This window comes from Choloepus didactylus, chromosome Y (assembly GCF_015220235.1).
Source record: "Choloepus didactylus isolate mChoDid1 chromosome Y, mChoDid1.pri, whole genome shotgun sequence".
NCBI classification, from domain to species: Eukaryota; Metazoa; Chordata; class Mammalia; order Pilosa; family Megalonychidae; genus Choloepus; species Choloepus didactylus.
In genome coordinates, this window is record NC_051335.1 from 7,349,051 (window position 1) to 7,374,377 (window position 25,327).

The 25,327-nt window shown below is 39.1% G+C and overlaps 1 protein-coding gene and 1 pseudogene across 1 annotated transcript; one reads left to right on the forward strand and one right to left on the reverse strand.

Annotated features, from left to right (window-relative positions):
• Positions 1-2,611: 2,611 nt before the first annotated feature.
• Positions 2,612-3,390, reverse strand: LOC119523999 (annotated as a pseudogene).
• A 978-nt stretch (positions 3,391-4,368) lies between these two features.
• On the forward strand, positions 4,369-5,670 carry LOC119524068 (S-phase kinase-associated protein 2-like). The gene has a single exon (XM_037822738.1). The coding sequence runs from the start codon at positions 4,399-4,401 to the stop codon at positions 5,668-5,670; it is 1,272 nt and encodes a 423-aa protein (XP_037678666.1). The 5' UTR covers positions 4,369-4,398.
• Positions 5,671-25,327: the final 19,657 nt, after the last annotated feature.

Here is a 25,327-nt window from a genome sequence, read left to right on the forward strand (position 1 = left end):
AATGTAGCTTATGAGGGGTGACAATGGGATTGGGAAAGCCATGTGGACCACACTCCCCTTTGTCTAGTTTATGGATGGATGAGTAGAAAAATGGGGGAAGGAAAAAAAAAGGCACCCAGTGTTCTTTTTTACTTTAATTGTTCTTTTTCACTTTAATTTTTATTCTTATTATTTTTGTGTGTGTGGTAATGAAAATGTTAAAAGTTAGTTTTGGTGATGAATGCACAACTATATAATGGTACTGTAAACAATCGAATGTACTCTTTGTTTTGTATGACTGCATGGTATGTGAATATATCTCAATAAAATGAATAAAAAAAAAGACTGCAGGGAAGTCAAGATCTCTCAGGTCAGAGTTTTTTCCATCTCAGTCCTCTCAGGAAAATCCCTCAGGATTAATTTATACTTATCCAATAGTACTCCAGCTACTGGGTATGCCCTTGTGCTTTGACTTGCATGAAGCTACCAGGACTGCCATCAGCGGAGTCAATGGAAAATATGGAAAACTGTAGATTTTGTGTGTGAGAAATATGTGTGGAAATAGGGGCTGAGCAGCCCTGCTCAAGGGTATAAAGTGGTTTCCCTCTTGCTACAATGGTTCTAGTATTTATTGTATAGTATAAATCTATAAACATTATTTTACTGTTTGAGAAAGGTTTTTTATTGTTAGAAGATAGCTCAAAAATTAAGTACATGTGAACTGGAAAATTAAGTTCCAAATTTCTGTTTCTCAAGAAAACTGATGAAGAATGTATAATTTGCACAAAATGTCAGTATTTGACATCAGCTATGGTAATTTCATCCACCAGGAAATCAATGAATTTTTAAGGTATGCTCAGTCGGAGGTTGTTGACATGGGAAAGCTGGAAGTGGGCTAACTAGAAGCAGGATGTTTGTGTTTGGTTTGGGAAGCATATTTGGTTTTTCTCTCATTGGTCCTGAGCTTGCAAGGGTGTGACAAAAAATAGGGAACCTAGCAAGGTAAATAGAGTTATTTACCCCAGAAGAAAAACATATTCATAATCTTAACCCCATTTCTGTGGGTGTGAGCCCATTGTAAATAGTACCTTTTGAAGACGTTATTTTTAGTTATGGTGCAGCCAACTAACTCAGGATGGGTCTTACTCCTATCACTGGGAACCTTAGAAGGAGAAAGCCATGGGGAGGATTGGAGGCCAGAAGTCAGTGGCAATCCAGAAAAGAAAGGATTGGATATTGCAGGTGACGGGAAAGCCAAGGAACCCAAGGATTGGCAGCCAGCCAAACCGCTTCCAACCTCTGAAACCATAAGACAACAAATTTCCATTGTTTACTGAAACTGTTGAATTGTAAGGCAGTAGCCTTGATTCTTGATGATGATTGTGTAACTATATAGCTTTTATCATGTGACCATGTGATTGTGAAAACCTTGTGACTGACACTCCCTGGATCCATACACTCCCATTGTGTGGGCAGATGAGTAACAAAATAAAGACAAAAATTTGTATAAATAATTTGGGGGGCAGATAAGGAGTATGGCACATTTTGGCTTTTCTTTTTTATTTTTATCTTTTTATTTTTTATTATTTTTTTAAGAGTAATGAAAATGTTCTAAAATTGATTGTAGTTATTAATGCATAGCTACACGATGATAATGTGAGCTATTTATTGTATACTTTGGATGGATTGTAGGTTGTATGTATATATCTCAATAAAATTGCATTTAAAAAAAAATCATTGGCCATAGATGTGTGGGTTTATTTCTAGACTCTCAATTCTATTCCATGTATAGCCCACAGAGCCTAACATATTTACTGTCTGGCCCTTTAAAGTAAAAGACCAGTGCCGTACAGCAACTTTTAAATAAATATATACCTAATATACCAATACTGGAGATAAAATGGTATCATAAAAGATGCACCACTAATCCAAAAGAAGGGGGAAAAAGAGTGAAAAACAAAGATCAGATAGAAGAAATTGAAAATAAAATTGTTTTGGTTTGCTAAGGTTGCTGGAATGCAATATACCAGAAATGTGTTTGCTTTTTTTTTCACATCTTCTTTCCTTTTATTGAAAAAATTTTAAAGGACAGTAAAAGGGTACAAAGAAACAGGAATATACTAGCAGAAAACATAGACTATATAAAACTAAAAATGCCACTGGCTTCTTTAATTGTTTACGTGCACAAAATTTAACATATTAAAAAGCTGTGTTTTTTTTAAGTCTCCCAAAGTCGAATGTATACACACCCACAAAAATGGTGTATGAAGGAAGGTTGTCATACATGAGAAGCTGTATTCTGAATTCCTAAGGGGAATAGCTGTTGAAACAGGAATTAACACAATTAAAGCCAGAGACAGGTTTAACAATTTTAATAACTGATTCTTTAAATGCTGCATGGCATGAAGGTGTATTTTATAAAGTACTGCTATGTAAGAAGGAAGAAGAAGTCTGTATGGCAAAATGCTTTTCCAGAAAAGCAAATCAAAACAATGTAATCAGCAAATAAAGGAGACTACAGCTAGACATCAGATTTACGACTTCTCATATCTGTGCTAGAAAAGCCTATTTATACAGAATGGACTAAAATTTCAGAACAAAATAGGGGCATTTTTAACAACAATTCTTAACTTTACTTCACCCATTTTAAGCTCTGTTTCTTTTCATCCCCACCCCATAATTTGGCATGATCCAGCAGAAAGACAGCCGCTTTTAAAATTGAGTATTTTACTTCTCTTTCTGTGGCGATACTGTCATGGGGCCTGGATATTTCAGGCTCATATGCATCCATGACCAGTGTCCCGCTGTGGTCAAAGAACTTAGCATTGGACTTGGTGAACTCGGCTTCCCGCTGCTACTTTGTTCTTCCACTGATAAAGGTCAGCTTCAGGGTGTATTTGTCATCGAACTTTTTGAGACTGGAGGACAGCTGCTAAACATCATGAGGATCCATCCCTGTAGGATCTTTTCTATGGACCACGAGAAAGATGCTCTTCTCCAAATATGAGGTCAGGATCCCCATCATCATGAAATACAATATGACACACAAAGCCAAAACGGGCTTGGACTCTGGAAAAGGGTGCATATAATCCCAAATCAAAGTTACTATGGCAAAAAAAAAAAAAACAAAAAACACAGGAGATTGTACAAATGGTGAGGCGACCATCAATCAGACCAAAATTCTCCACATACTTGTACTTTTCCAGAAGAACCTTTTTTGGCAGAATCATCCGAAGAATTTTTAACTGCTGATCCATCCCACTTGTCAATTTTTACAGGCTTATCATCAATCTTCCACTTATCCAACAAGCCACTGTGGCTACTGCCTGTCCTGCTGCTGGAACCACCGCCAGTCCCACCGCCGCCTCCGCCGCCACCACATCTCCCACCCTGTGCAGCCACCGACGCCATCTTGTCCACCTCTGCTTCTCCCCTGGGTTGGCTTTTAACAATGGGGATTTATTAAGCTACAAGTTACAACTGTAAAGGCATGAAAATGTTCAAATTAAGGCATCAACAAGAGGTTACCTTCTCTGTAGACAGGCTGCTGGCATCTGGGGTTCCTCTGTCAGATAGTAAGGCACATGGCCAGCTTCTGCTGATCCTCTGCTCCCTGGTTTCCTTGCTTTCAGCTTCTGATTCCAGTGGCTTTCTCTCTGAGCATCTGTGTGTACTCTCTTAACATCTCCTGGGCATTCTCTCTAAGCTCTCTCCCAAATTACTCTGCTTTTTATCCTTTCATAAAGGACTCCAGTAAAGGATTAAGACACCTCTTGAATGGGCTGGGTCACATCTTAACCGAAACTACCTAATCTAAAGGTCCCACCCGCAATAGGTCTGCCCCCACAAGAATGGATTTTCTGGAGTACATAAGAGCCCCAAGCTACCACAAATACCAAGATAACAGATTTAAAAACAACTAGATTAACGATTGCATTAAATGTAACTTGTCTGAACACCACAATTGAAAGGTAAATATTGTCTGATTGGATACCAAAGCAAGACCCAAGTATTTGCTTTCTATAGGAATTCCACTTTAAACATAAAGATACAGTTAGATTAAGAACAAAGGGTAGAAAAATATTTGACATGGAAAAACAAATTAGAAGAAAGCTGCAGTGGCTGTACCAAGATTAGAAAAATTATATTTTAACATAAGAAATATCAACACATATTAAGAAGGATATTTCGGAGACAGTGCAGGAACTACAATTCCCAGCAGGCAGCGGGGCCGTAAGACCTCAGCCGCGGAGGAGAACTGGCTGAAGAGTTTTGCGCGCGCGGCGGCGGTGTAGTGTTGCTGGCGTTGGCGGGTCCAGCTGCTGCGCTTTGCAGCAGCCGCGCGCCAAAGCGGCAGTCCCAGAGCCCGCAACTCTGCGATTAATATACTCATTTAAAACATCCGAATCTTTGGACGCCATGCAGAGGGAACACTTCCAGGAGATTCCCGATCGGAGTAGCAACATTTCCACCAGCTTCATGTGGGGATGGGATTCCAGCCAGACTTCTGAACTCCCCTCAGGTATGAGGGTGTGCTCCCTGGAGGAGGAGGAGGTGGACTGGGAGAACATACCTCAGGAACTGCTTTCGAGCCTGGGTCACCCGCGGCGCCCCCCGCGAAAACGACAGAAGAGCACAGGGAATGACAAAGATTTTGTGATCGTCCACAGTCCTAAGCTAAATCAAAAAAGCTTTCCAGATGTTCCGTGGGATTTCCTTCCAGATGAGCTGCTCTTGGGGATCTTTTCCTATTTATGCCTCCCTGAACTCCTACAAGTCTCTGGTGTGTGTAAGAGATGGTATAGCCTGGCGTTTGATGAATCTCTATGGCATTCCTTAGACCTCACAGGTAAAAATCTGCACCCTGATGTGATTGGACGGTTGCTGTCTATAGGGGTGATTGCCTTCCGCTGCCCACGATCATATATGGACCAACCATTAGTTGAGCATTTCAGCACTTTTCGTGTAAAGCACATGGACTTGTCGAACGCTGTAATAGATGTGATTACTCTCCAAGGCATTTTGTCTCAGTGCTCCAAGTTGCAGAATCTAAGCCTGGAAGGCCTACAGCTTTCAGATCCCATTGTCAATAATCTCGCGCACAACTCAAATCTAGCACGACTAAACCTCAGTGGATGTTTTGGATTCACTGAATCTGCCCTGATGACTCTGCTAAGCAGCTGTTCCAGACTGGATGAGCTGAACCTCTCTTGGTGTTATGACTTCACTGAAAAGCACGTGCAAGTCGCTGTGGCACATGTATCAGAGACCATCACTCAGCTGAATCTTAGCGGCTACCGAAATAGTCTACGGAGATCAGACGTCTCCATCTTAGTTAGAAGATGCCCCAATCTTGTCCACCTCGACTTAAGTGATAGTGTCATGCTAAAGAATGACTGCTGTCAGGAATTTCACCAGCTCAACTACCTCCAGCACCTATCACTCAGTCGATGCTATGACATCATACCTGAAACTTTACTTGAACTTGGAAAAATTCCTACACTGAAAACACTACAAGTTTTTGGAATTGTGCCAGACAGTACCCTTCAACTGTTAAAGGAGGCCCTTCCTCATCTACGGATTAATTGTTCTTACTTTACTACCATCGCCAGGCCAACTATTGGGAAAAAGAAACAGGAGATGTGGGGCATCAAATGTCGACTGAGGCTGTACAAGTCCCGTTGTCTATGAGGTATTTTTTGCTGGATGGTGTCTTTTCTTTTATGTGGATCAGAGAAAATAGGTATTGCAGCCCAGTTGCTGGAGACCTTGACTATTTTCCTTCTGGGTTTCCTTTTGCTTTCATTCTCCAAGGGTACAGACATTAGAGGGCCATTTGAGAGAGCAGACTATGAAGTGTTGATTGTTTTGGGAATTACTATAAAAGCTTTGACACTTCCATTTCCTTAAGAACTTAAGTTGGAGGACTTTTTGAAATTTTAGGAAGGTGAGCTTGTAATTTCAAGGTTCTTTTAAAGAGAAAAATCTGCACCACCTCTTCCAAGTGTCCTTCTTGTTAAGTCTATTTAGAACCAAGCTGTAAATCTTGACTGTTAAAGTTTTCATAGCCTGTATGCTAACTTAACTTTTTTATATTTAATTTTTCAGTATTGTTTTATAAGACATAGATCGGCAGAACGATAAGCTATTTGTATTATGAGCTGAATAGAGAGACTTGTAGCATAGTAACATCTGAGGCAATTCTTCTGGGGAAGGAAAAAGGAAAATATGCCTTTTCAGTTTGACTTTAGCTTTGAAATTAGGTCCATGGCAACTGATATCTCCGTGTAATTCACCTTAAAAACCTTAAAACAAACAAAAACCCCAGACATACAGAATTGGTGCAGAATTTGAAGACTCAAGAGGCAGTTTTCTCAAATGACAGATTGATCTGAAGTATCCTTTAATTTGCACAAGGTACTGTGTTTCCAGAATTCTAAATTAGTTGAGGAAATATAATTGTGGTTTTCTAACTTTATGATCAAATTATGTTAACATGGGTTCTTTAGCTTTTAAAATGGCTTGCTTTGTTTTAGAAAAGTGATATTTAACCAATCGTTCCCTGTTTTTGAAATGTTGGAAGAATGCTGAACTCAAGTATTCCTTTATTGCTGAGGTTCTTGAGGTTTTTTTTTTAATGTTACTCTGGATTCAAGTATTTTAAATTGCCTTTTTTTATTGATGTCCCACAACAATTGTTTGAAACTACCCATTTTGTAAGGTTACTGTACCTAAAGTTCCCTAAGAGGAACTGTAGCTTCCTTTTAATCAGAAATACGACTAGAAGTGGGATATGGTCCATGTGGTTTCTGAGCAGTAGGCAGTACTTGCACCTGTGTAAAAGTTAAGACTCAGGTGTTGAACCTTTTGATAGCATCAGTGCTTTTTAAAAAAAATTGGTACATAGCAGCAAAAAGATTACATTGTGCTTTAAAAAAATAGTTTCTTATTGAAATCAGTGACCTCCCAATGTGTTCAAAATGAAACAGTAAAACCAAAACCTGTTTCTATTACATTAACTGGTCTTTTTGTTTTAATCATATTTTTCAAATGTTAGAAACAATAGTTTGAAGCGCCCTTGTCTGCTCAGATTTAAGGAAAAACATTTTGGAGCAGTATTGTACAAGAAATGATTATGTCTCAATTTATTAGTAATTAAAAGGCACTAAATGCTACTTGCAATTATTGTTTACAGATAAGTGACAAAGAGCTGGTGAAGGATCCAGTTGTACTGTGGTTTCTGGATGCCCTCAAATATATAAGACTTCCGAACTCAAGTCCGCCATAAGCTGTTTTGCTAAAGTGTCAGACTAATCTGAATTTTTGTATGTGATTTCTAGTTATATAGATTTGTTTTAAAATATAATACACTTTTATAAAAATGAAAAAAGGACATTTCATAATGACAAAGGGAGTAGCTCATCAAGAAGACATAACACTCCTATTTATAAGTGCGCCTAATAATAGCACTCAAAATATATGAGGTAAAAGCTGATAGAATTGAAACAGTAAATACTCAGTCCTTCTGTTACAGTTGAACAATTCAATACTCCTTTCTCCGTAATCTACATAACAACTAGACAGAAAGCCAACAAAGAAATATAAGGTTTAAATGACATTATAAACCACCTTAACTTTACATTTATAGAACTCTCTATCCATCAACAACAGAACACATATTCTTTTGAAGTGTTCATGGACCAGTGACCCTGATAGACCGTATTCTGAGACATAAAACCAGTCTCAATAATTTTAATAGGTTTTAAACAATACATGGCATGTTCTTTGACAATAATCAAATCATACTAGAAAACAATAACAAAAAGATATCTGGAAAAACATGTTGGGAAATCAAACAATATAACAGAAAAAGAAACAGAAATAAAGAGAAAGCAGTCAAGAGGAAATATGAAATAAGGTGACAGAAATGAGCCTAAACTTATTTTTAAAAGTCACAATAAATATATTAATCAGGGTATGGCTAGGCTGCTTTTACAAAGGTAACCCCTAAATTCCATGGCTTAATGAGTCAGATTTGTTTCTTATTCGTCTAACTTTCTAAGGGAACTCTTTCAGGCTTTGGGGAACTTTTCCTCCATATGGGTCCAGATTCTTTTCTGGTTATTTTTCCTTCATACCCTAGAGCAGGTTTCCTCAACCTCAGCACTGTTGATATTTGGGGCCAGGTAACTTTTTGTTGTGGGTGCTTGTCCTGTGCATTGTAGGATGTTTAGCAGCATCCCTGGCCTCTACCCACTAGATGCCAGTAGCAACTGCCAACCCCCCCCCCCCGCCAAGTCCTGAAACTCTTAAAATGTCTCCAGATTTTGCCAAATGTCCCCTGAGGGGCAAAATCAGCCCCCCACCCATCCTGTCAAATTGAAAACCACTGCCCAAAGGCATTGTCACTCTCCCCTGGGTTGCCAAGGTTTCAGCCATCCCACTGATAGGAAGGGAAAAAGGGGTCTGGAGCAGGCTTGCTCCCGTCTTAAGGCCCCAGGCTGGAAGTAGCACACACTACTTCCACTCACAAATCCATTCACAAAAAGTTAGTCATATGGTGGAGGATCAAAATGCATTGGAAATCCAATGGAGGGTGGAAATGCAGTGTAAATGAGTGTCACCACAATTCTGTTACTCTGGAGAAAGGGAAATAAATTTGGGCAGTTAGCTGTCTCTGTCACAGTATATATAACCCTATGAAAAGACACATGCTAAGATTTGGTAGCAAAAAGAAAGTCTAGTTACATTCCCTTTTCAAGTAAGAAACATGGAAAAGTTGAAAAAAAGCAGATGTAATAATATCAGAAGAGTATTCAAGATAAAAATCCATTAGAAGTGACTAGAAGGTATATTTCATATTTATGGAAAAGCAATTTGCCAGAATGCTGCAGCATTCAGGAAACTTTAAGTACCTGACCCGTAGCTTCAAAATACATAAAACAAAACTGATACAACTACAAGGAGGAATGGAAAAATAACCAGTCATACCTGGAAAATAGCATACCTCTCCCTGAAAGCGAATAGATTAAGCAGACCAGAAATGATTAAGGTTATAGAGGGTTTGAATGGTGTAACCAATTTGCTTTTTCTTGATTTCTGCATCGTTCCTTCATCTCACACAGAGGCTTGAACATAGTTGATGCCCTGTAAATATTTTTTGAATTGAATAAATAGGACTTAACTCTTAGTCTTTTTGGAGCCTGGAATAGGGCTATTACAGAAGTTTCCCAAATTCATATGTTAATTCAATAGACCAAGAATAGCCAAAACAGTCTTGAAAGAGGACACTGTTGGATGAGATTATACCTCATATGCATTAGGATGGCTATAATGAAAAACAAAAAAAAAGTAGGTAATAAGTTTTGGTGAGGATGTGGGGAAATTGGCACCCTCACACATTGCTGGGTGAACATTGAAAACATTTTGCTAAGTGAAAGAAGCCAGATGCAAAGAACTGCATATTGTATGTTTCCTGTTACGTGAAATGTTCGGAACAGGCAAATCTATAGAGATGGAAAGTAGATTAGTGAATGACTAGGGCTGAAAAATGGAAAATGAAGGTTGATGCTAAGGGGTGTGAGGTGCAGGGTTTCTTTCTGGAGTGATGACATGTTCTAAAATTGATTGTGATGAGGGTTGCATAACTGGGTGAATATACTAGAAGCCATTGGATTGTATACTTTAAATGGGTGAACTGTGTATTGTGTGGATTATATCTCAATAAAGCTGTTTAAAAAAGAAAGCTTTCCATGGCTGAACTCAGAATGGTAGTTGGTGCGTGCCCATCCGTGGGGCAACGGAAAAGTGTATCACCTTGTTTCTTGGCTGCTGGGGAGATGTAGCAGCCTTCACATCATACTGTGTATGCAGTCAGCCAGCCCTTAGATGTTTTCACATTCTCATTTCACTACTGAACACTGTCCAAAGGAAACACAAGTAACTTAGAACATCAAATTTGTAAATTGCAACATTCATGTTGGACAGATACTTCACAAATATCCATCTCCCTGAAGTGGACGCTGGGGAGCCAATTTCATAAGAACCAGGAACATTGGAATATTTGCGTTTGAAGGGCCATTCACTATACAGGTAAAGAAAATGATGCTGGGAGAGGGAACAGCATACTTTCATGTTCACACTGCCTGGTAGTAGCTAAGTTGAAATCAGAGACCAGACCTCTTGATGCCCTGCTAATACATGTTTTACAATCTGTATTGTTTGTTCTCCTGAGGGTCTGCTGTGCTATCAGCTTAGGGTAGATGGATAACTGGATATGATTCCATATTTTTGGATTTCAGCAATATTTCACTTGGAAGCTAGCCCTGGTGTGGCACTGAACTAGTGAGGGAATGTGGAGTGTTGCCGTTAACAGGAATCACTGAAATAGCCAAGTTTAAGGTCTGATTTCTGGCTTTAGTCTTTGATTTGACAGTAGTATATAGCCTCCAAATCACTATCACTCTTTTTTTGGGAAGATTTCGGTTCAACCTATGAAAAGAGAAGAAGAGCGGAAAGAAATGATCAGCAACATTAGAGCTGCTGAGGCAGTCCTTCGCAAATGGACTTAATCCCCCAAATATTGTTTCTCCACTTGGAGATAATAGTAACTGGCTAAAAAGCCTAAGAACCCTTGGACTGCTAAGGTTTGCCGATTTCCTCATTCAACATTTCTGTGTTTGACCAAAACTGTCTCCTTCCACAGAACCAATCTTTCATGGCTCCAAACTTTTCTGAAATGTATTCTTGGGACGTTAACAGCCATCTCTCAGGCAGGAGGGAGGCATCTTGGGAATTCATTGAATGACAGGAAGCCAGGGTCTAGGGAGCTTGGGGCAGGGGCAGACAGGAAGGTTGTAGTCAGAGGTGCATGTGCACTGTTCCAGGGTGTTTTGCAGTCAGGCTCCAATAGAGCAGCAGTGACCATGACAGCTGGTGTCTCCAGAAGCGAAATGGTCAATATAAGGCTAGTTCAACGTTAACAATTCTAGGTGGTCCGTCTATGGTTACAGAGTTCCAGTAAGCCAGAAGCTGGATTCTTGGGGCACAATGGAGGAGAAGTTGGCAAGGAATTGACAGATCTCAATCAAGTGGACTGAATGTTAGGGCAGGGTTCCAGCCCCAGCAGAGAAAGTGGAGGGTAAAGTAGGAACCATAAAAGATGCACTGGGTATATGCTGTAGAACTGAAGAGAATACTACAGCTCAGTGGAAATCGGAGTACCCAGGGCTCATCCCAGCGATTCCAGGAATAATTTTATACTCCACCCCAGTGGTAGTGCCTGTTCTGTTCCAGCCCCTTTAACGCAGGCCAATGAAGGAGTTCCTGGAATCGAATAATCAGATTAGCCACGTAACTTTTACAGACTTACAGCCTTTCCCTCTGACGGGGCCTACCAGACAATTAGGTCAGGAAATTATATGGACTTGAATATCAATGAGAGGAAATGGAGAGGATTCATTTCAAAACAGATATCTGAAATTAGAATCAGAGATGATGCCTTTTGCTAATGGGAAGGAAAGGAACATTCTTATTGGGTGACAGAGCTGGGACTAGGGTGCCTAGAATTCTACACTAGTCCTGGCCCTGTTGGTTGGCAATATTGACCCAACACTATTTTGTGAAAAACCTAAGAAATGTTGGAGAAAACATAGCCTATGGAAGAGATGATAAAAAGGAGGAAGAAAACAGGTACAAAAAGAAAATGAGAGAATAGTGAAGTGGATAGCAAGCCCTATTTTGGGCATTTAGAAGGCCCATCAGCAATAGCAGAGATGAAAAGCATCTACTTGACCAAAAGGGGGATGTGAAAGGAAATGAAATAAGCTTCAGTGGCAGAGAGATTCCAAAAGGATCCGAGAGGTCACTCTGATGGGCACTGTTACACACAATATAGACAACCCTTTTTAGGTTCTAATGACTTGGAATAGCTAGCAGTAAATGCCTGAAACTATCAAACTACAACCTAGAACCCTTGAATCTTGAAGACAGTTGTATAAAAATGTAGCTTCTGAGGGGTGACAATGTGATTGGGAAAGCCATATGGACACACTCCCCTTTGTCCAGTGTTTGGATGGATGAGTACAAAAATGGGGGCAAAAAAAAATTGCACCCAGTGTTCTTTTTTACTTTAATTGTTCTTTTTCACTTTAGTTTTTATTCTTATTATTTTTGTTGTGTGGTAATGAAAATGTTCAAAAATCAATTTTGGTGATGAACACACAACTATATAATGGTACTGTGAACAACTGAATGTACACTTTGTATGACTGCATGGTATGTGAATATATCTGAATAAAATTGAATTTAAAAAAAAAGAAAAGCAATGGTGTAGAAGGTGATCAGAGGACTTTCTCATTGGAGAGTGGAGTGAACAGTGAGTAGCTTCATGCTCTTGGGAAACCTGACTTGTGAAGGTAGCACAGTGCCAAAAGGAAAAGATACCGGTGACAGGAAAGGTGAGCTCTCTGTGTGTAGATCAATTTGGGTAGAATGTGTTATTGGCAAAGGAATAGCCAGTGTCCTGTCTCAGAAGAGATTTCTGGGCTTTGTCATGAAATTATACTTTATGGCCATGTTTTGCCTTTTGTCCTTACACCTAGGTTCAAAACAGGATCTCTGCCATTGGAACTGCGGGCAAGTTGTTTAACTTTTCTGAGCCTTAGTTTCCTCATCTGTAAAATGGGGTTAATAATGTGACTTACTAAATGTGGTTGCTTTGAATACAAAACAAATTGTTATGTGTAAAGTGCTTAGAATAGTGGCTGACATACCACATGGAATTCAGCAAATGTTATTGTCACCATTGCTGTTATTGTTGTTATATGAATCGAACTATAGCAATATGAAAATATGTTGTGCATAATAATGAACATAACTCTTTAATAAATAATTAGGTATGTTAATTTAAGAGTTCAGGAAAATATATACTGCATGTTGAAATGACTTATGTCAAACTGGTGAAATTATTAAGGTTGGAGCTTAAAGGGCTAATATTGACTTCTGTGGAAAACTGACCCATTTGAATATCCTATTTCTAGATAATGTTGGATAGTTGAGGTGTTACAATAAGCAGTTCTAGAAGATTCCAAATTATTCATTATATCACTTTTAGGTTGATGACCAAAGAAGAATTTGCCATTGTATACACTCAGCCTCCTAGGAATCACTTCTGCTGGCATATTAGTTTACTATGAGATAGTAGCTGCACTTTGCATGCCACCAAAACTTTCTACTCAATAAAACCAAGCTCCCAGTCTCTCCAAGGGACCCAAGTCCTCTCTAATCAGATAAACCACCATGGCTCATATTTTAGGCAAAGACCACACCCCTCTCATCTATTACTTCATCATTTAACTTTGGTTCAATGGGAACTTTGTTCCCAAGTGGAAGAGGATACCGTAACCTCGTTTCTTGAGGGAAAATTATCCTAGGGTTCTGGGATTGTTTCATCCTTACCCATCCTCTGCAAGGCAGAGCAGGTGGGTGGAAAGAGCCTGGTCCCAGAGCTTGGGAAACCATGTTATATATATTTCAGTTCTGCTCATGACTTGGGCTATGAACTTGGGCATATCACTTAGTTTCTCTGGGATTAATTCATCTTCCTGATTCAGAAAATGGGGCTAATATCCCTCACAGGCTTATTGTAAGGACTAAGAAAGGTAGTAGACAAGGATGTGCTTTGTGAACTGTAATGTGCATCAGATACATAAGGTCTTGCTGTACTACTATCTAATTATTCATTCATTTTACAAGTATTTATTGAGTACTGACTGTATTTTGGGTATGCTTCTAGGTCCTGAGATACAGCAAAGAAAACAAGATCCTCCTTTAAGGGAGCTTCTATGCCACTGAGTAGTAGAAAGACAACAAACAAATAATTATGTTATTGTCAGGTAGTGATAAGTGGGATGAAGAAAACTAAAGTAGGGTAAGAAGATAGGGAAAACTGAGTGATAAGGCTATTTTAGGTAGAGTAGTTAAGATTCAAGGGGCCTCTGTAAAACCAACTGAGAAATTCTGAAAAAAAACAAAAACAAAAAAGGTAAAGCATGTGGAAGGCCAAGGACAAAGGAGTAGCAGACAATCTCTCACAAATTGCCATCCACAGCACAGTCATCTTAGTGGCAGATTAGGAAAAATCTTCACATGTGCACACTCATACACCTTTTTCCTCCAACTGAGTTTAGTGCACTTGGTAATTTGTTGCCTGCCCTACCAAACACGAGGCATTGTTTCTCTGTTAACAAATATACGAGGAAGAAATTCGGGGTTCATAGAGTGATCCTCCTCTGAGGGTTCTGAGACCTCAAAAAGATTCTGGGACTTTTGAGTGGTAATGGTGAAAATCACTCAATGAGTAAATAAATTTGAAGCAGCATACTGCAGCATAGAACATGTGGCAGAAATATCTTGGCAAATGATACTGTAGAATTGCCAATTGAGAGAGCCTGTTTTTACAGTCAGTTGAAGAAGTAAGAAACCCAAATGACAGATGCTACTTTGTCTTTTACCAAACAAATGGAGTGAGCAGGTGGGAATTCTTTCTAGTAAAGATAGGAGATTCTAATAGGATGTATTCTACCAAGTAAGCATAAGCCCTGCTTCCTTGGAGAATTACTTGGGTGTTCAGAGCCAAAGTAGTATGGAGAATTATACAGAAGAGGTGCTTGGGATATGTTTAAGAAAAGAATGACGTCCAGAAGCTTCGCAAGCAGCTTATTCTTTTTTTTACTGCAGTTTTATTGAAATATATTCACGTACCACACAAACCATCTGAAGTATACAATCACTGGCTCACAGTGTCATCACATAGTTGTGCATGTGACCCCATGATCAATTTTAGAACATTTTCATTCCTCCATTAAAGAAATAAAAATAAAAAAGAAAACCCAAATCCTCCCATATGCCTTATCCCACCTTATTATTGACCCATAGTATTGATTTAGTACATTTGTTATAGTTGGTGAAAGAGTACTAAAATATTACTGTTAACTATAGTCCATAGTTTGCAATAGGTATACTTTTTTCCATAAACCCCTCTATTAGTAACTCCTTGTAATAGTGTCATACATTTGTTCTAGTTCATGAAAGAGCTTTTTTTATATTTGTACAGTTAATCATGGGCATGGTCCACCACAAGATTCACTGTGTTACACATTTCCATGTTTTAATCTCCAACTTTCTTTCTGGTGACATACATGACTCTAAACTTCCCCTTTCCACCACATTCACACACAATTTGGCACTAATTATTCTCACAATAACATCCTACTGACATAGCTGTCCATTTCCAAACATTTAAGTCCGCCTAGTTAAACGTTCTGCACATATTAAGCAACTGCCCCATGTTCTTTAGCCTTATTTTATATCCTGGTAACCTATATTCCATATTTTGTTTATGAGTTTGCATATTATAATTAGTTTATATCCGTGATATCATGCAGTATTTGTCCTTTTGTTTGACTTATTTCACTTAACATAATGTCCTCAAGGTTCATCCATGTTGCATGCTTCAGTACTTCATTCCTTCTTACTGCTGAATAATATTCCATGCTATGTATATACCACATTTTGTTTATCCATTCATCTGATGAAGGACTTTTAGGTTGTTTCCATCTTTTTGCAATTGTGAACAATGCCGCTATGAACATCGGTGTGCAGATGTCTGGATGTATCCCGAGTTGCAGGATTGCTGGGTTGTAAGGCAGCTCTATACTTGGCTTCCTGAGGAATTGCCAAACTGTCCTCCCCAGTGGCTGTACCATTTTACATTCCCACCAACAGTGAAAAAGTGTTCCAATTTCTTCACATCCTCTCCAACACTTGTAGTTTCTTATTTGTTTAACAGCAGCCATTCTAATAGGTGTGAAATGATATTTCATTGTGGTTTGGATTTGCATTTCCCTAATAGCTAGTGAAGTGGAGCATCTTTTCACCATCTATATTTCCTTTTTGCAAAAATGCCTATTCATGTCTTTTGCCCATTTCTAATTGGGTTGTTTGTCTTTTTACTGTTGTATAGTAGGTTTTTTAATATATTCTGGATATCAAACCTGTATTAGATAGGTGGTTACCAAATATTTTCTCCCATTGAGTTGGCTCCCTTTTCACCCTTTTGACAAAGTCCTTTGAAGCACTGAAGTATTTGATTTTGAGGAATTCCCATTTATCTAGTTTTTCTTTTGTTGCTTGTGCTTTGGGTATAAAGTCTAAGAAACTACACATATCATTAGATCTTGGAGATGTTTCTCTGCATTTTCTTCAAGGAATTTTATGCTATTGGTTCTTTTTTTTTTTTTTTTTAATCATCATTTTATTGAGATATATTCACATACCACGCAGTCATACAAAACAAATTGTACTTTCGATTGTTTACAGTACCATTACATAGTTGTACATTCATCACCTAAATCAATCCCTGACACCTTCATTAGCACACACACAAAAATAACAAGAATAATAATTAGAGTGAAAAAGAGCAATTGAAGTAAAAAAGAACACTGGGTACCTTTGTCTGTTTGTTTGCTTCCCCTACTTTTCTACACATCCATCCATAAACTAGACAAAGTGGAGTTTGGTCCTTATGGCATTCCCAATCCCACTGTCACCCCTCATAAGCTACATTTTTATACAACTGTCTTCGAGATTCATGGGTTCTGGGTTGTAGTTTAATAGTTTCAGGTATCCACCACCAGCTACCCCAATTCTTTAGAACCTAAAAAAGGTTGTCTAAAGTGTGCGTAAGAGTGCCCACCAGAGTGATCTCTCGGCTCGTTTTGGAATCTCTCTGCCACTGAAGCTTATTTCATTTCCTTTCACATCCCCCTTTTGGTCAAGAAGATGTTCTCCATCCCACGATGCCGGGTCTACATTCCTCCCCGGGAGTCATATTCCACGTTGCCAGGGAGATTCACTTCCCTGGGTGTCTGATCCCACGTAGGGGGGAGGGCAGTGATTTCACCTTTCAAGTTGGCTTAGCCAGAGAGAGAGGGCCACATCTGAGCAACAAAGAGGCATTCAGGAGGAGACTCTTAGGCACAAATACAGGGAGGCCTAGCCTCTCCTTTGCAGCAACCGTCTTCCCAAGGGTAAAACTTATGGTAGAGGGCTCAACCCATCAAACCACCAGTCCCCTATGTCTGTGGTCATGTTAGCAACCATGGAGGTGGGGTAGGCGAATACCCCTGCATTCTCCACAGGCTCCTCAAGGGGGCACTACATCTTTTTTTTTTTTTTCCTTGTTTGTCTTTTTTCTTTTTTTTTTTTTAACTTTCCCTTCTTTTTTAAATCAACTGTATGAAAAAAAAAGTTAAAAAGAAAACAAACATACAATAAAAGAACATTTCAAAGAGACCATAACAAGGGAGTAAGAAAAAGACAACTAACCTAAGATAACTGCTTAACTTCCAACATGTTCCTACTTTACCCCAAGAAAGTTACATAATATAGCAACATTTCAGTGAACTTGTTCCTACTACATCCATCAGAAATTAACAGACCATAGTCATTTCTGGGCATCCCCAGAACGTTAAATAGCTTATCTGTTCTTCTTGGATTATTGTTCCCCCTTCCTTAATTGCTCTCTACTGCTAGTTCCCCTACATTCTACATTATAAACCATTTGTTTTACATTTTTCAAAGTTCACATTAGTGGTAGCATATAATATTTCTCTTTTTGTGCCTGGCTTATTTCAGTCAGCATTATGTCTTCAAGGTTCATCCATGTTGTCATATGTTTCACCAGATCGTTCCTTCTTACTGCCGCGTAGTATTCCATCGTGTGTATATACCACATTTTATTTATCCACTCATCTGTTGAAGGACATTTGGGTTGTTTCCATCTCTTGGCAATTGTGAATAATGCTGCTATGAACATTGGCGTGCAGATATCTGTTCGTGTCACTGCTTTCCGATCTTCCGGGTATATACCGAGAAGTGCAATCACTGGATCGAATGGTAGTTCTATATCTAGTTTTCTAAGGAACTGCCAGACTGACTTCCAGAGTGGCTGAACCATTATACAGTCCCACCAACAATGAATAAGAGTTCCGATTTCTCCACATCCCCTCCAGCATTTGTAGTTTCCTGTTTGTTTAATGGCAGCCATTCTAACCGGTGTTAGATGGTATCTCATTGTGGTCTTAATTTGCATCTCTCTAATAGCTAGTGAAGCTGAACATTTTTTCATGTGTTTCTTGGCCATTTGTATTTCCTCTTCAGAGAACTGTCTTTTCATATCTTTTGCCCATTTTATAATTGGGCTGTCTGTACTATTGTCATTGAGTTGTAGGATTTCTTTGTATATGCAAGATATCAGTCTTTTGTCAGATACATGGTTTCCAAAAATTTTTTCCCATTGAGTTGGCTGCCTCTTTACCTTTTTGAGAAATTCCTTTGAGGTGCAGAAACTTCTAACCTTGAGAAGTTCCCATTTATCTATTTTCTCTTTTGTTGCTTGTGCTTTGGGTGTAAAGTCTAGGAAGTGGCCTCCTAATACAAGGTCTTGAAGATGTTTTCCTACATTATCTTCTAGGAGTTTTATGGTACTTTCTTTTATATTGAGATCTTTGGTCCATTTTGAGTTAATTTTTGTGTACGGGGTGAGGTAGGGGTCCTCTTTCATTCTTTTGGATATGGATATCCACCTCTCCCAGCCCCATTTGTTGAAAAGACCATTATGGCTCAGTTCGGTGACTTTGGGGGCCTTATCAAAGATCAGTCGGCCATAGATCTGAGGGTCTATCTCTGAATTCTCAATTCGATTCCATTGATCTATATGTCTATCTTTGTGCCAGTACCATGCTGTTTTGGCAACTGTGGCTTTATAATAAGCTTCAAAGTCAGGGAGTGTAAGTCCTCCCACTTCGTTTTTCTTTTTTAGAGTGTCTTTAGCAATTCGAGGCATCTTCCCTTTCCAAATAAATTTGATAACTAGCTTTTCCAAGTCTGCAAAGTAGGTTGTTGGAATTTTGATTGGGATTGCATTGAATCTGTAGATGAGTTTGGGTAGAATTGACATCTTAATGACATTTAGCCTTCCTATCCATGAACATGGAATATTTTTCCATCTTTTAAGGTCCCCTTCTATTTCTTTTAGTAGAGTTATGTAGTTTTCTTTGTATAGGTCTTTTACATCTTTGGTTAAGTTTATTCCTAGGTACTTGATTTTTTTAGTTGCTATTGAAAACGGTATCTTTTTCTTGAGTGTCTCTTCAGTTTGTTCATTTCTAGCATATAGAAACATTACTGACTTATGTGCGTTAATCTTGTATCCCGCTACTTTGCTAAATTTGTTTATTAGCTGTAGTAGGTGTATCGTTGATTTCTCAGGGTTTTCTAGATATAAGATCATATCATCTGCAAACAATGACAGTTTTACTTCTTCTTTTCCAATTTGGATGCCTTTTATTTCTTTGTCTTGCCGGATTGCCCTGGCTAGCACTTCCAGCACAATGTTGAATAACAGTGGTGACAGCGGGCATCCTTGTCTTGTTCCTGATCTTAGAGGGAAGGCTTTCAGTCTCTCACCATTGAGTACTATGCTGGCTGTGGGTTTTTCATATATGCTCTTTATCATGTTGAGGAAGTTTCCTTCAATTCCTACCTTTTGAAGTGTTTTTATCAAAAAGGGATGTTGGATTTTGTCAAATGCTTTTTCAGCATCTATTGAGATGATCAATTGATTTTTCCCTTTCGAGTTTTTAATGTGTTGTAATACATTGATTGTTTTTCTTATGTTGAACCATCCTTGCATGCCTGGAATGAACCCCACTTGGTCATGGTGTATGATTTTTTAATGTGTCTTTGGATTCAATTTGCAAGTATTTTGTTGAGGATTTTTGCATCTATATTCATTAGGGAGATTGGCCGGTAGTTTTCCTTTTTTGTAGCATCTTTGCCTGGTTTTGGTATTAGATTGATGTTAGCTTCATAAAATGAGTTAGGTAGTGTTCCATTTTTTTCAATGTTTTGAAAGAGTTTGAGTAAGATTGGTGTCAGTTCTTTCTGGAAAGTTTGGTAGAATTCCCCTGTGAAGCCATCTGGCCCTGGGCATTTATTTGTGGGAAGATTTTTGATGACTGATTGGATCTCTTTGCTTGTGATGGGTTGGTTGAGGTCTTCTATTTCTTCTCTGGTCAGTCTAGGTTGTTCATATGTTTCCAGGAAATTGTCCATTTCTTCTACATTATCCAGTTTGTTGCCATACAGTTGTTCATAATATCCTCTTATAATTTTTTTAATTTCTTCAGGATCTGCAGTTATGTCACCTTTTTCATTCATTATTTTGTTTATATGGGTTTTCTCTCTTTTTGATTTTGTCAGTCTAGCTAGGGGCTTGTCAATCTTGTTGATCTTCTCAAAGAACCAACTTTTGGTGACATTTATCCTTTCTATTGTTTTTTTGTTCTCTATGTCATTTATTTCTGCTTTAATCCTTGTTATTTCTTTTCTTGTACTTGGTTTAGGATTGGTTTGCTGTTCATTTTCTAGCTTCTTCAGTTGATCCATTAGTTCTTTGATTTTGGCTCTTTCTTCCTTTTTAATATATGCATTTAGTGCTATAAATTTCCCCCTTAGCACTGCTTTTGCTGCATCCCATAGGTTTTGGTATGTTGTGTTCTCATTTTCATTCGTCTCTATATATTTAGCAATTTCTCTTGCTATTTCTTCTTTAACCCACTGATTGTTTAGGAGTGTGTTGTTTAACCTCCAGGTATTTGTGAATTTTCTAAGTCTCTGATGGTTATTGACTTCTAATTGTATTCCATTGTGGTCAGAGAATGTGCTTTGAATAATTTCAATCTTTTTAAATTTATTGAGGCTTGTTTTATGTCCCAGCATATGATCTATTCTGGAGAAAGTTCCGTGAGCACTAGAAAAGTATGTGTATCCTGGTGATTTGGGATGTAATGTCCTGTAGATGTCTGTTAAATCTAATTCATTTATCAGATTCTTTAGGTTTTCAATTTCCTTATTGGTCTTCTGTCTGGTTGATCTATCTATAGGAGAGAGTGATGTGTTGAAGTCTCCCACAATTATTGTGGAAACATCAATTGCTTCCTTTAGTTTTGCCAGTGTTTCTCTCATGTATTTTGTGGCACCTTGATTGGGTGCATAGACATTTACGATTGTTATTTCTTCTTGATGAATTGCCCCTTTTATTAGTATGTAGTGGCCTTCTTTGTCTCTCAAAACATCCCTGCATTTGAAGTCTATTTTATCTGAGATTAATATTGCTACACCTGCTTTCTTTTGGCTGTAGCTTGCATGAAATATTTTTTTCCATCCTTTCACTTTCAGTTTCTTTGTGTCCCTGTGTCTGAGATGAGTCTCTTGTATGCAACATATTGATGGTTCATTTTTTTGATCCATTCTGCGAATCTATATCTTTTAATTGGGGAGTTTAATCCATTTACATTCAACGTTAAAACCGTGAAGGCATTTCTAGAATCGGCCATCTTATCCTTTGGATTATGTTTGCCATATTTTTCCCTCTCTCTATTAATATCCTTTATTGTACCCATACCGAATCTCTTTAGTACTGAACCTTTCTCCAAGTCTCTCTGTCCTGTCTTTGTTTCTCTGTCTGTAGGGCTCCCTTTAGTATCTCCAGTAGGGCAGGTCTCTTGTTAGCAAATTCTCTCAGCATTTCTTTGTCTGTGAAAAATTTAAGCTCTCCCTCAAATTTGAAGGAGAGCTTTGCTGGATAATGTATTCTTGGCTGGAAATTCCTCTCACTCAGAATTTTAAATATATCGTGCCACTGCCTTCTTGCCTCTATGGTGGCTGCTGAGTAGTCACTACTTAGTCTTATGCTGTTTCCTTTGTATGTGGTGAATTGCTTTTCTCTTGCTGCTTTCAGAACTTGCTCCTTCTCTTCTATGTTTGACAGTGTGATCAGTATATGACTCGGAGTGGGTTTTTTTGGATTTATTCTATTTGGAGTGCACTGAGCATTTATGATTTGTGTATTTATGTTGTTTAGAAGATTTGGGAAGTTTTCCCCAACAATTTCTTTGAATACTCTTCCTAGACCTTTACCCTTTTCTTCCCCTTCTGGGACACCAATGAGTCTTATATTTGGACGTTTCATATTATCTATCATATCCCTGAGGTCCATTTCGAGTTTTTCAATTTTTTTCCCCATTCTTTCTTTTATGCTTTCATTTTCCATTCTGTCATCTTCCAGGTCACTGATTCGTTGTTCAACTTCCTCTAGTCTTGTACTATGAGTGTCCAGAATCTTTTTAATTTGGTCAACAGTTTCTTTAATTTCCATAAGATCATCCATTTTTTTTATTTAGTCTTGCAATGTCTTCTTTATGCTCTTCTAGGGTCTTCTTGATTTCCTTCATATCCCGTACTATGGTCTCATTGTTCATCTTTAGTTCTTTGAGTAGCTGCTCTAGGTGCTGTGTCTCATCTGGTCTTTTGATTTGGGTGCTTGGGCTTGGGTTATCCATATCGTCTGGTTTTTTCATATGCTTTATAATTTTCTGTTGTTTTTGGCCTCGTGGCATTTGCTGAACTTGATAGGGTTCTTTTAGGGTTTGTAGACCAGTTGAAGTCCTTATCTCTAATTTATCAGATCTACAGCTTCGTGGAGTACACTTTCTCTAACTAACCAGCAGGTGGCGTCCACGAGCCACCTGTTCTCCACAAGCCAGATCTCCCCTGCTTAGCCTTTTTGGTGAGTGGGGGAGTGAGTCTTGTGGGGCCCAATTGGTGTCCCAAGCTTGCGTGTGTAGTTGGTGTTGCCTGCCCTGTATGTGGGGCGTGTTTCTGGGCAGTCGGGGAGGGGGGGTGGCCCTAACAATCAAATCTCCCTGATGATCCTAGAGTTTTAAAGCTGCTGCAATAGTCTAATCCTTCAGTTCAGTCCTGCCACAGTTTGTCTCTGCCACTGACCCACAAGTCTTTGGTATTGGCGTATGGCTCCTGAGACTTGCAAGTGGGCCCCTCTTCCAGGCTGTGCACCCCGGGTCCTCTGTTGAGGGATGACTGTGCTATGTCACAGGTGAGTGCCGTCCCCCCAGGGCAGTTCTGGGCTGCTTGGCTGTGTTGGGAGGCTCCCAGTCGGCTCAAATGATGGCTGAATGGGGCTCTGTTAATTCACACTGCTCCCCCTTCCCAGCTCTGGGACATTCAGCTGAGGTTGCAGGGAAGGCTAATGTCCACGCCCAGTTTTGTGGTGTGTGCCTGTTATTTGAAGCACTTCCGTCACACTGGGTTGTCTGGGGCAGCTCTGGGCTATGGGGCTGGCGATGGGCAGGAGTGTTTCCTGTCCACCAGGATGGTGGCTGTGAGCGGACACCCCCCTCTTCTTGGGAAGTTGTGTTGTTTAGTGAATTTTCTCAGCCACTGGATTATTGCCTTTTGTCTCAGAGCTCTCTTAGTTCTGCTCTTGACTTGACGTGCCCAAATTTCAATTCTTTGAAGCTTTCTGTATTGAGCTTCTTAGAGTAATTGTTTTAGAAAAAGCAAAAAGGATTTAAAACAAACAAACAAACAAAAAAAAAAAAAACGGCCCTCCTCAGAGATCTAATGGGTTATTGAAATGCTAATAGACAAAGCAACCAGGGCCATTAAGGAAAGGTGCACAGGGCAGAGAGATCAGCTTTGCTTTGGGATTTGCATATGCGCCTCAAGGCCTGATCTCCGCCCTTCCCCTTTCTGTGTTCACCAGAACTCCAAAAATCCTCTGCTTTTATTTTGGAGTTTTTCGTGTTGTTTTTTTTCTATGCCTGTCTCCTCTCTGCTGGGCTGGCTGCTCTCAGAGTCTCTGGTGTCTGGTCTCAGTCTATCTATGGTTGGAGTTTGAATCAGTAGAATGAGTTTCCGATAAGAGCAGCCACTGCAATTCTCCCTTCTCCTTCCCGGAGCTGACAGCCCCTCCTCCCCCGCGACTGAGCCTGGCAGGGAGGGGCGCGGGTCCCCTGGCCGCAAAAACTTACAGATTTCGCTGATCTCAGCAGTTCCACGTTTTCATGAGTGTTGTATGAAGTATGCCCAAAGACAGATTGCTCTGTGGTGTCCAGTCCACGCAGTTCCTGGCTTTTTACCTACTTTCCTGGAGGAGTAACTAAAACATACAGCTCACCAGTCTGCCATCTTGCCCCGCCCTCGGTATTGGTTCTTATATTTAAGTCCTTGATCCATTTTGAGTTAATTTTTGTATAGGGTGTGAGATATGGTTCCTCTTTCATTCTTTTGGTTATGAATATCCAGTTCTCCCAACTCCATTTATTGAAGATGTTGTTCTGTCCCAGTTGAGTGGACTTCGGAGCCTTGTCAAAAATCAATTGACCATAGATCTGAGAATCTGCTTCCGAACTCTCAATTCAATACCATTGATCAGCATGTCTATCTCAATGCCAGTAACATGTTGTTTTGACCACTGTGGCCTTATAATATGCTTTAAAGTCAGGAAGCAAGATACTGCCCACTTCATTCTTCCTTTTTGAGATGCTTTTAGCTTTTGAGGCCACTTACCCTTCCAAATAAAATTGGTAATTAGCTTTTCCATGTCTGCAAAATAGTGTGTTGGAATTTTGATTGGGATTGCATTGAAACTGTAGATCAATTTGGGTAGAATTGACATCTTAACTATGTTTAGCCCTGCAGTCCATTAACATGGAATACCTTTCCATTTATGCAGGACTTCTTTGATTTCTTTTAACAATCTTTTGTAGTTTTCTGTGTACAAGGCCTTTACATCCTTGGTTAAGTTTATTCCTTTAGTTGCTTTGTAAATGGGATTTTTTCTTGATTACCTGCTTGGATAGCTAATTGCTAGTGTATAGAAGCACCACTGATTCTTTGTGTGTTGATCTTATATCCTACCAGTTTGTTGAACTCATTTATTAGCTCAAGTGGCATTATTGTCATTTTTTCAGAATTTTCTAAATGTAGGATCATGTCATCTGCAAATAGTGACAGTTTTACTTCTTTTCCAGTTTGGATGCCATGTATCTCTTTTTCTTGCCTAATTGCACTAGCTAGAACTTCTAGCACAATGTTGAATAGCAGTGGTAATAGTGGGCATCTTTGTTTTACCTGCTTGGATAGCTAATTGCTAGTGTATAGAAGCACCACTGATTCTTTGTGTGTTGATCTTATATCCTACCAGTTTGTTGAACTCATTTATTAGCTCAAGTGGCATTATTGTCATTTTTTCAGAATTTTCTAAATGTAGGATCATGTCATCTGCAAATAGTGACAGTTTTACTTCTTTTCCAGTTTGGATGCCAAGTATCTCCTTTTCTTGCCTAATTGCACTAGCTAGAACTTCTAGCATAATGTTGAATAGCAGTGGTAATAGTGGGCATCTTTGTTTTTTTCTCGA

What these genes read in the sequence shown, in the direction of transcription:
- LOC119524068 (XM_037822738.1), top strand. Translation starts at nt 4,399, where the DNA reads ATGCAGAGGGAACACTTCCAGGAGATTCCCGATCGGAGTAGCAACATT.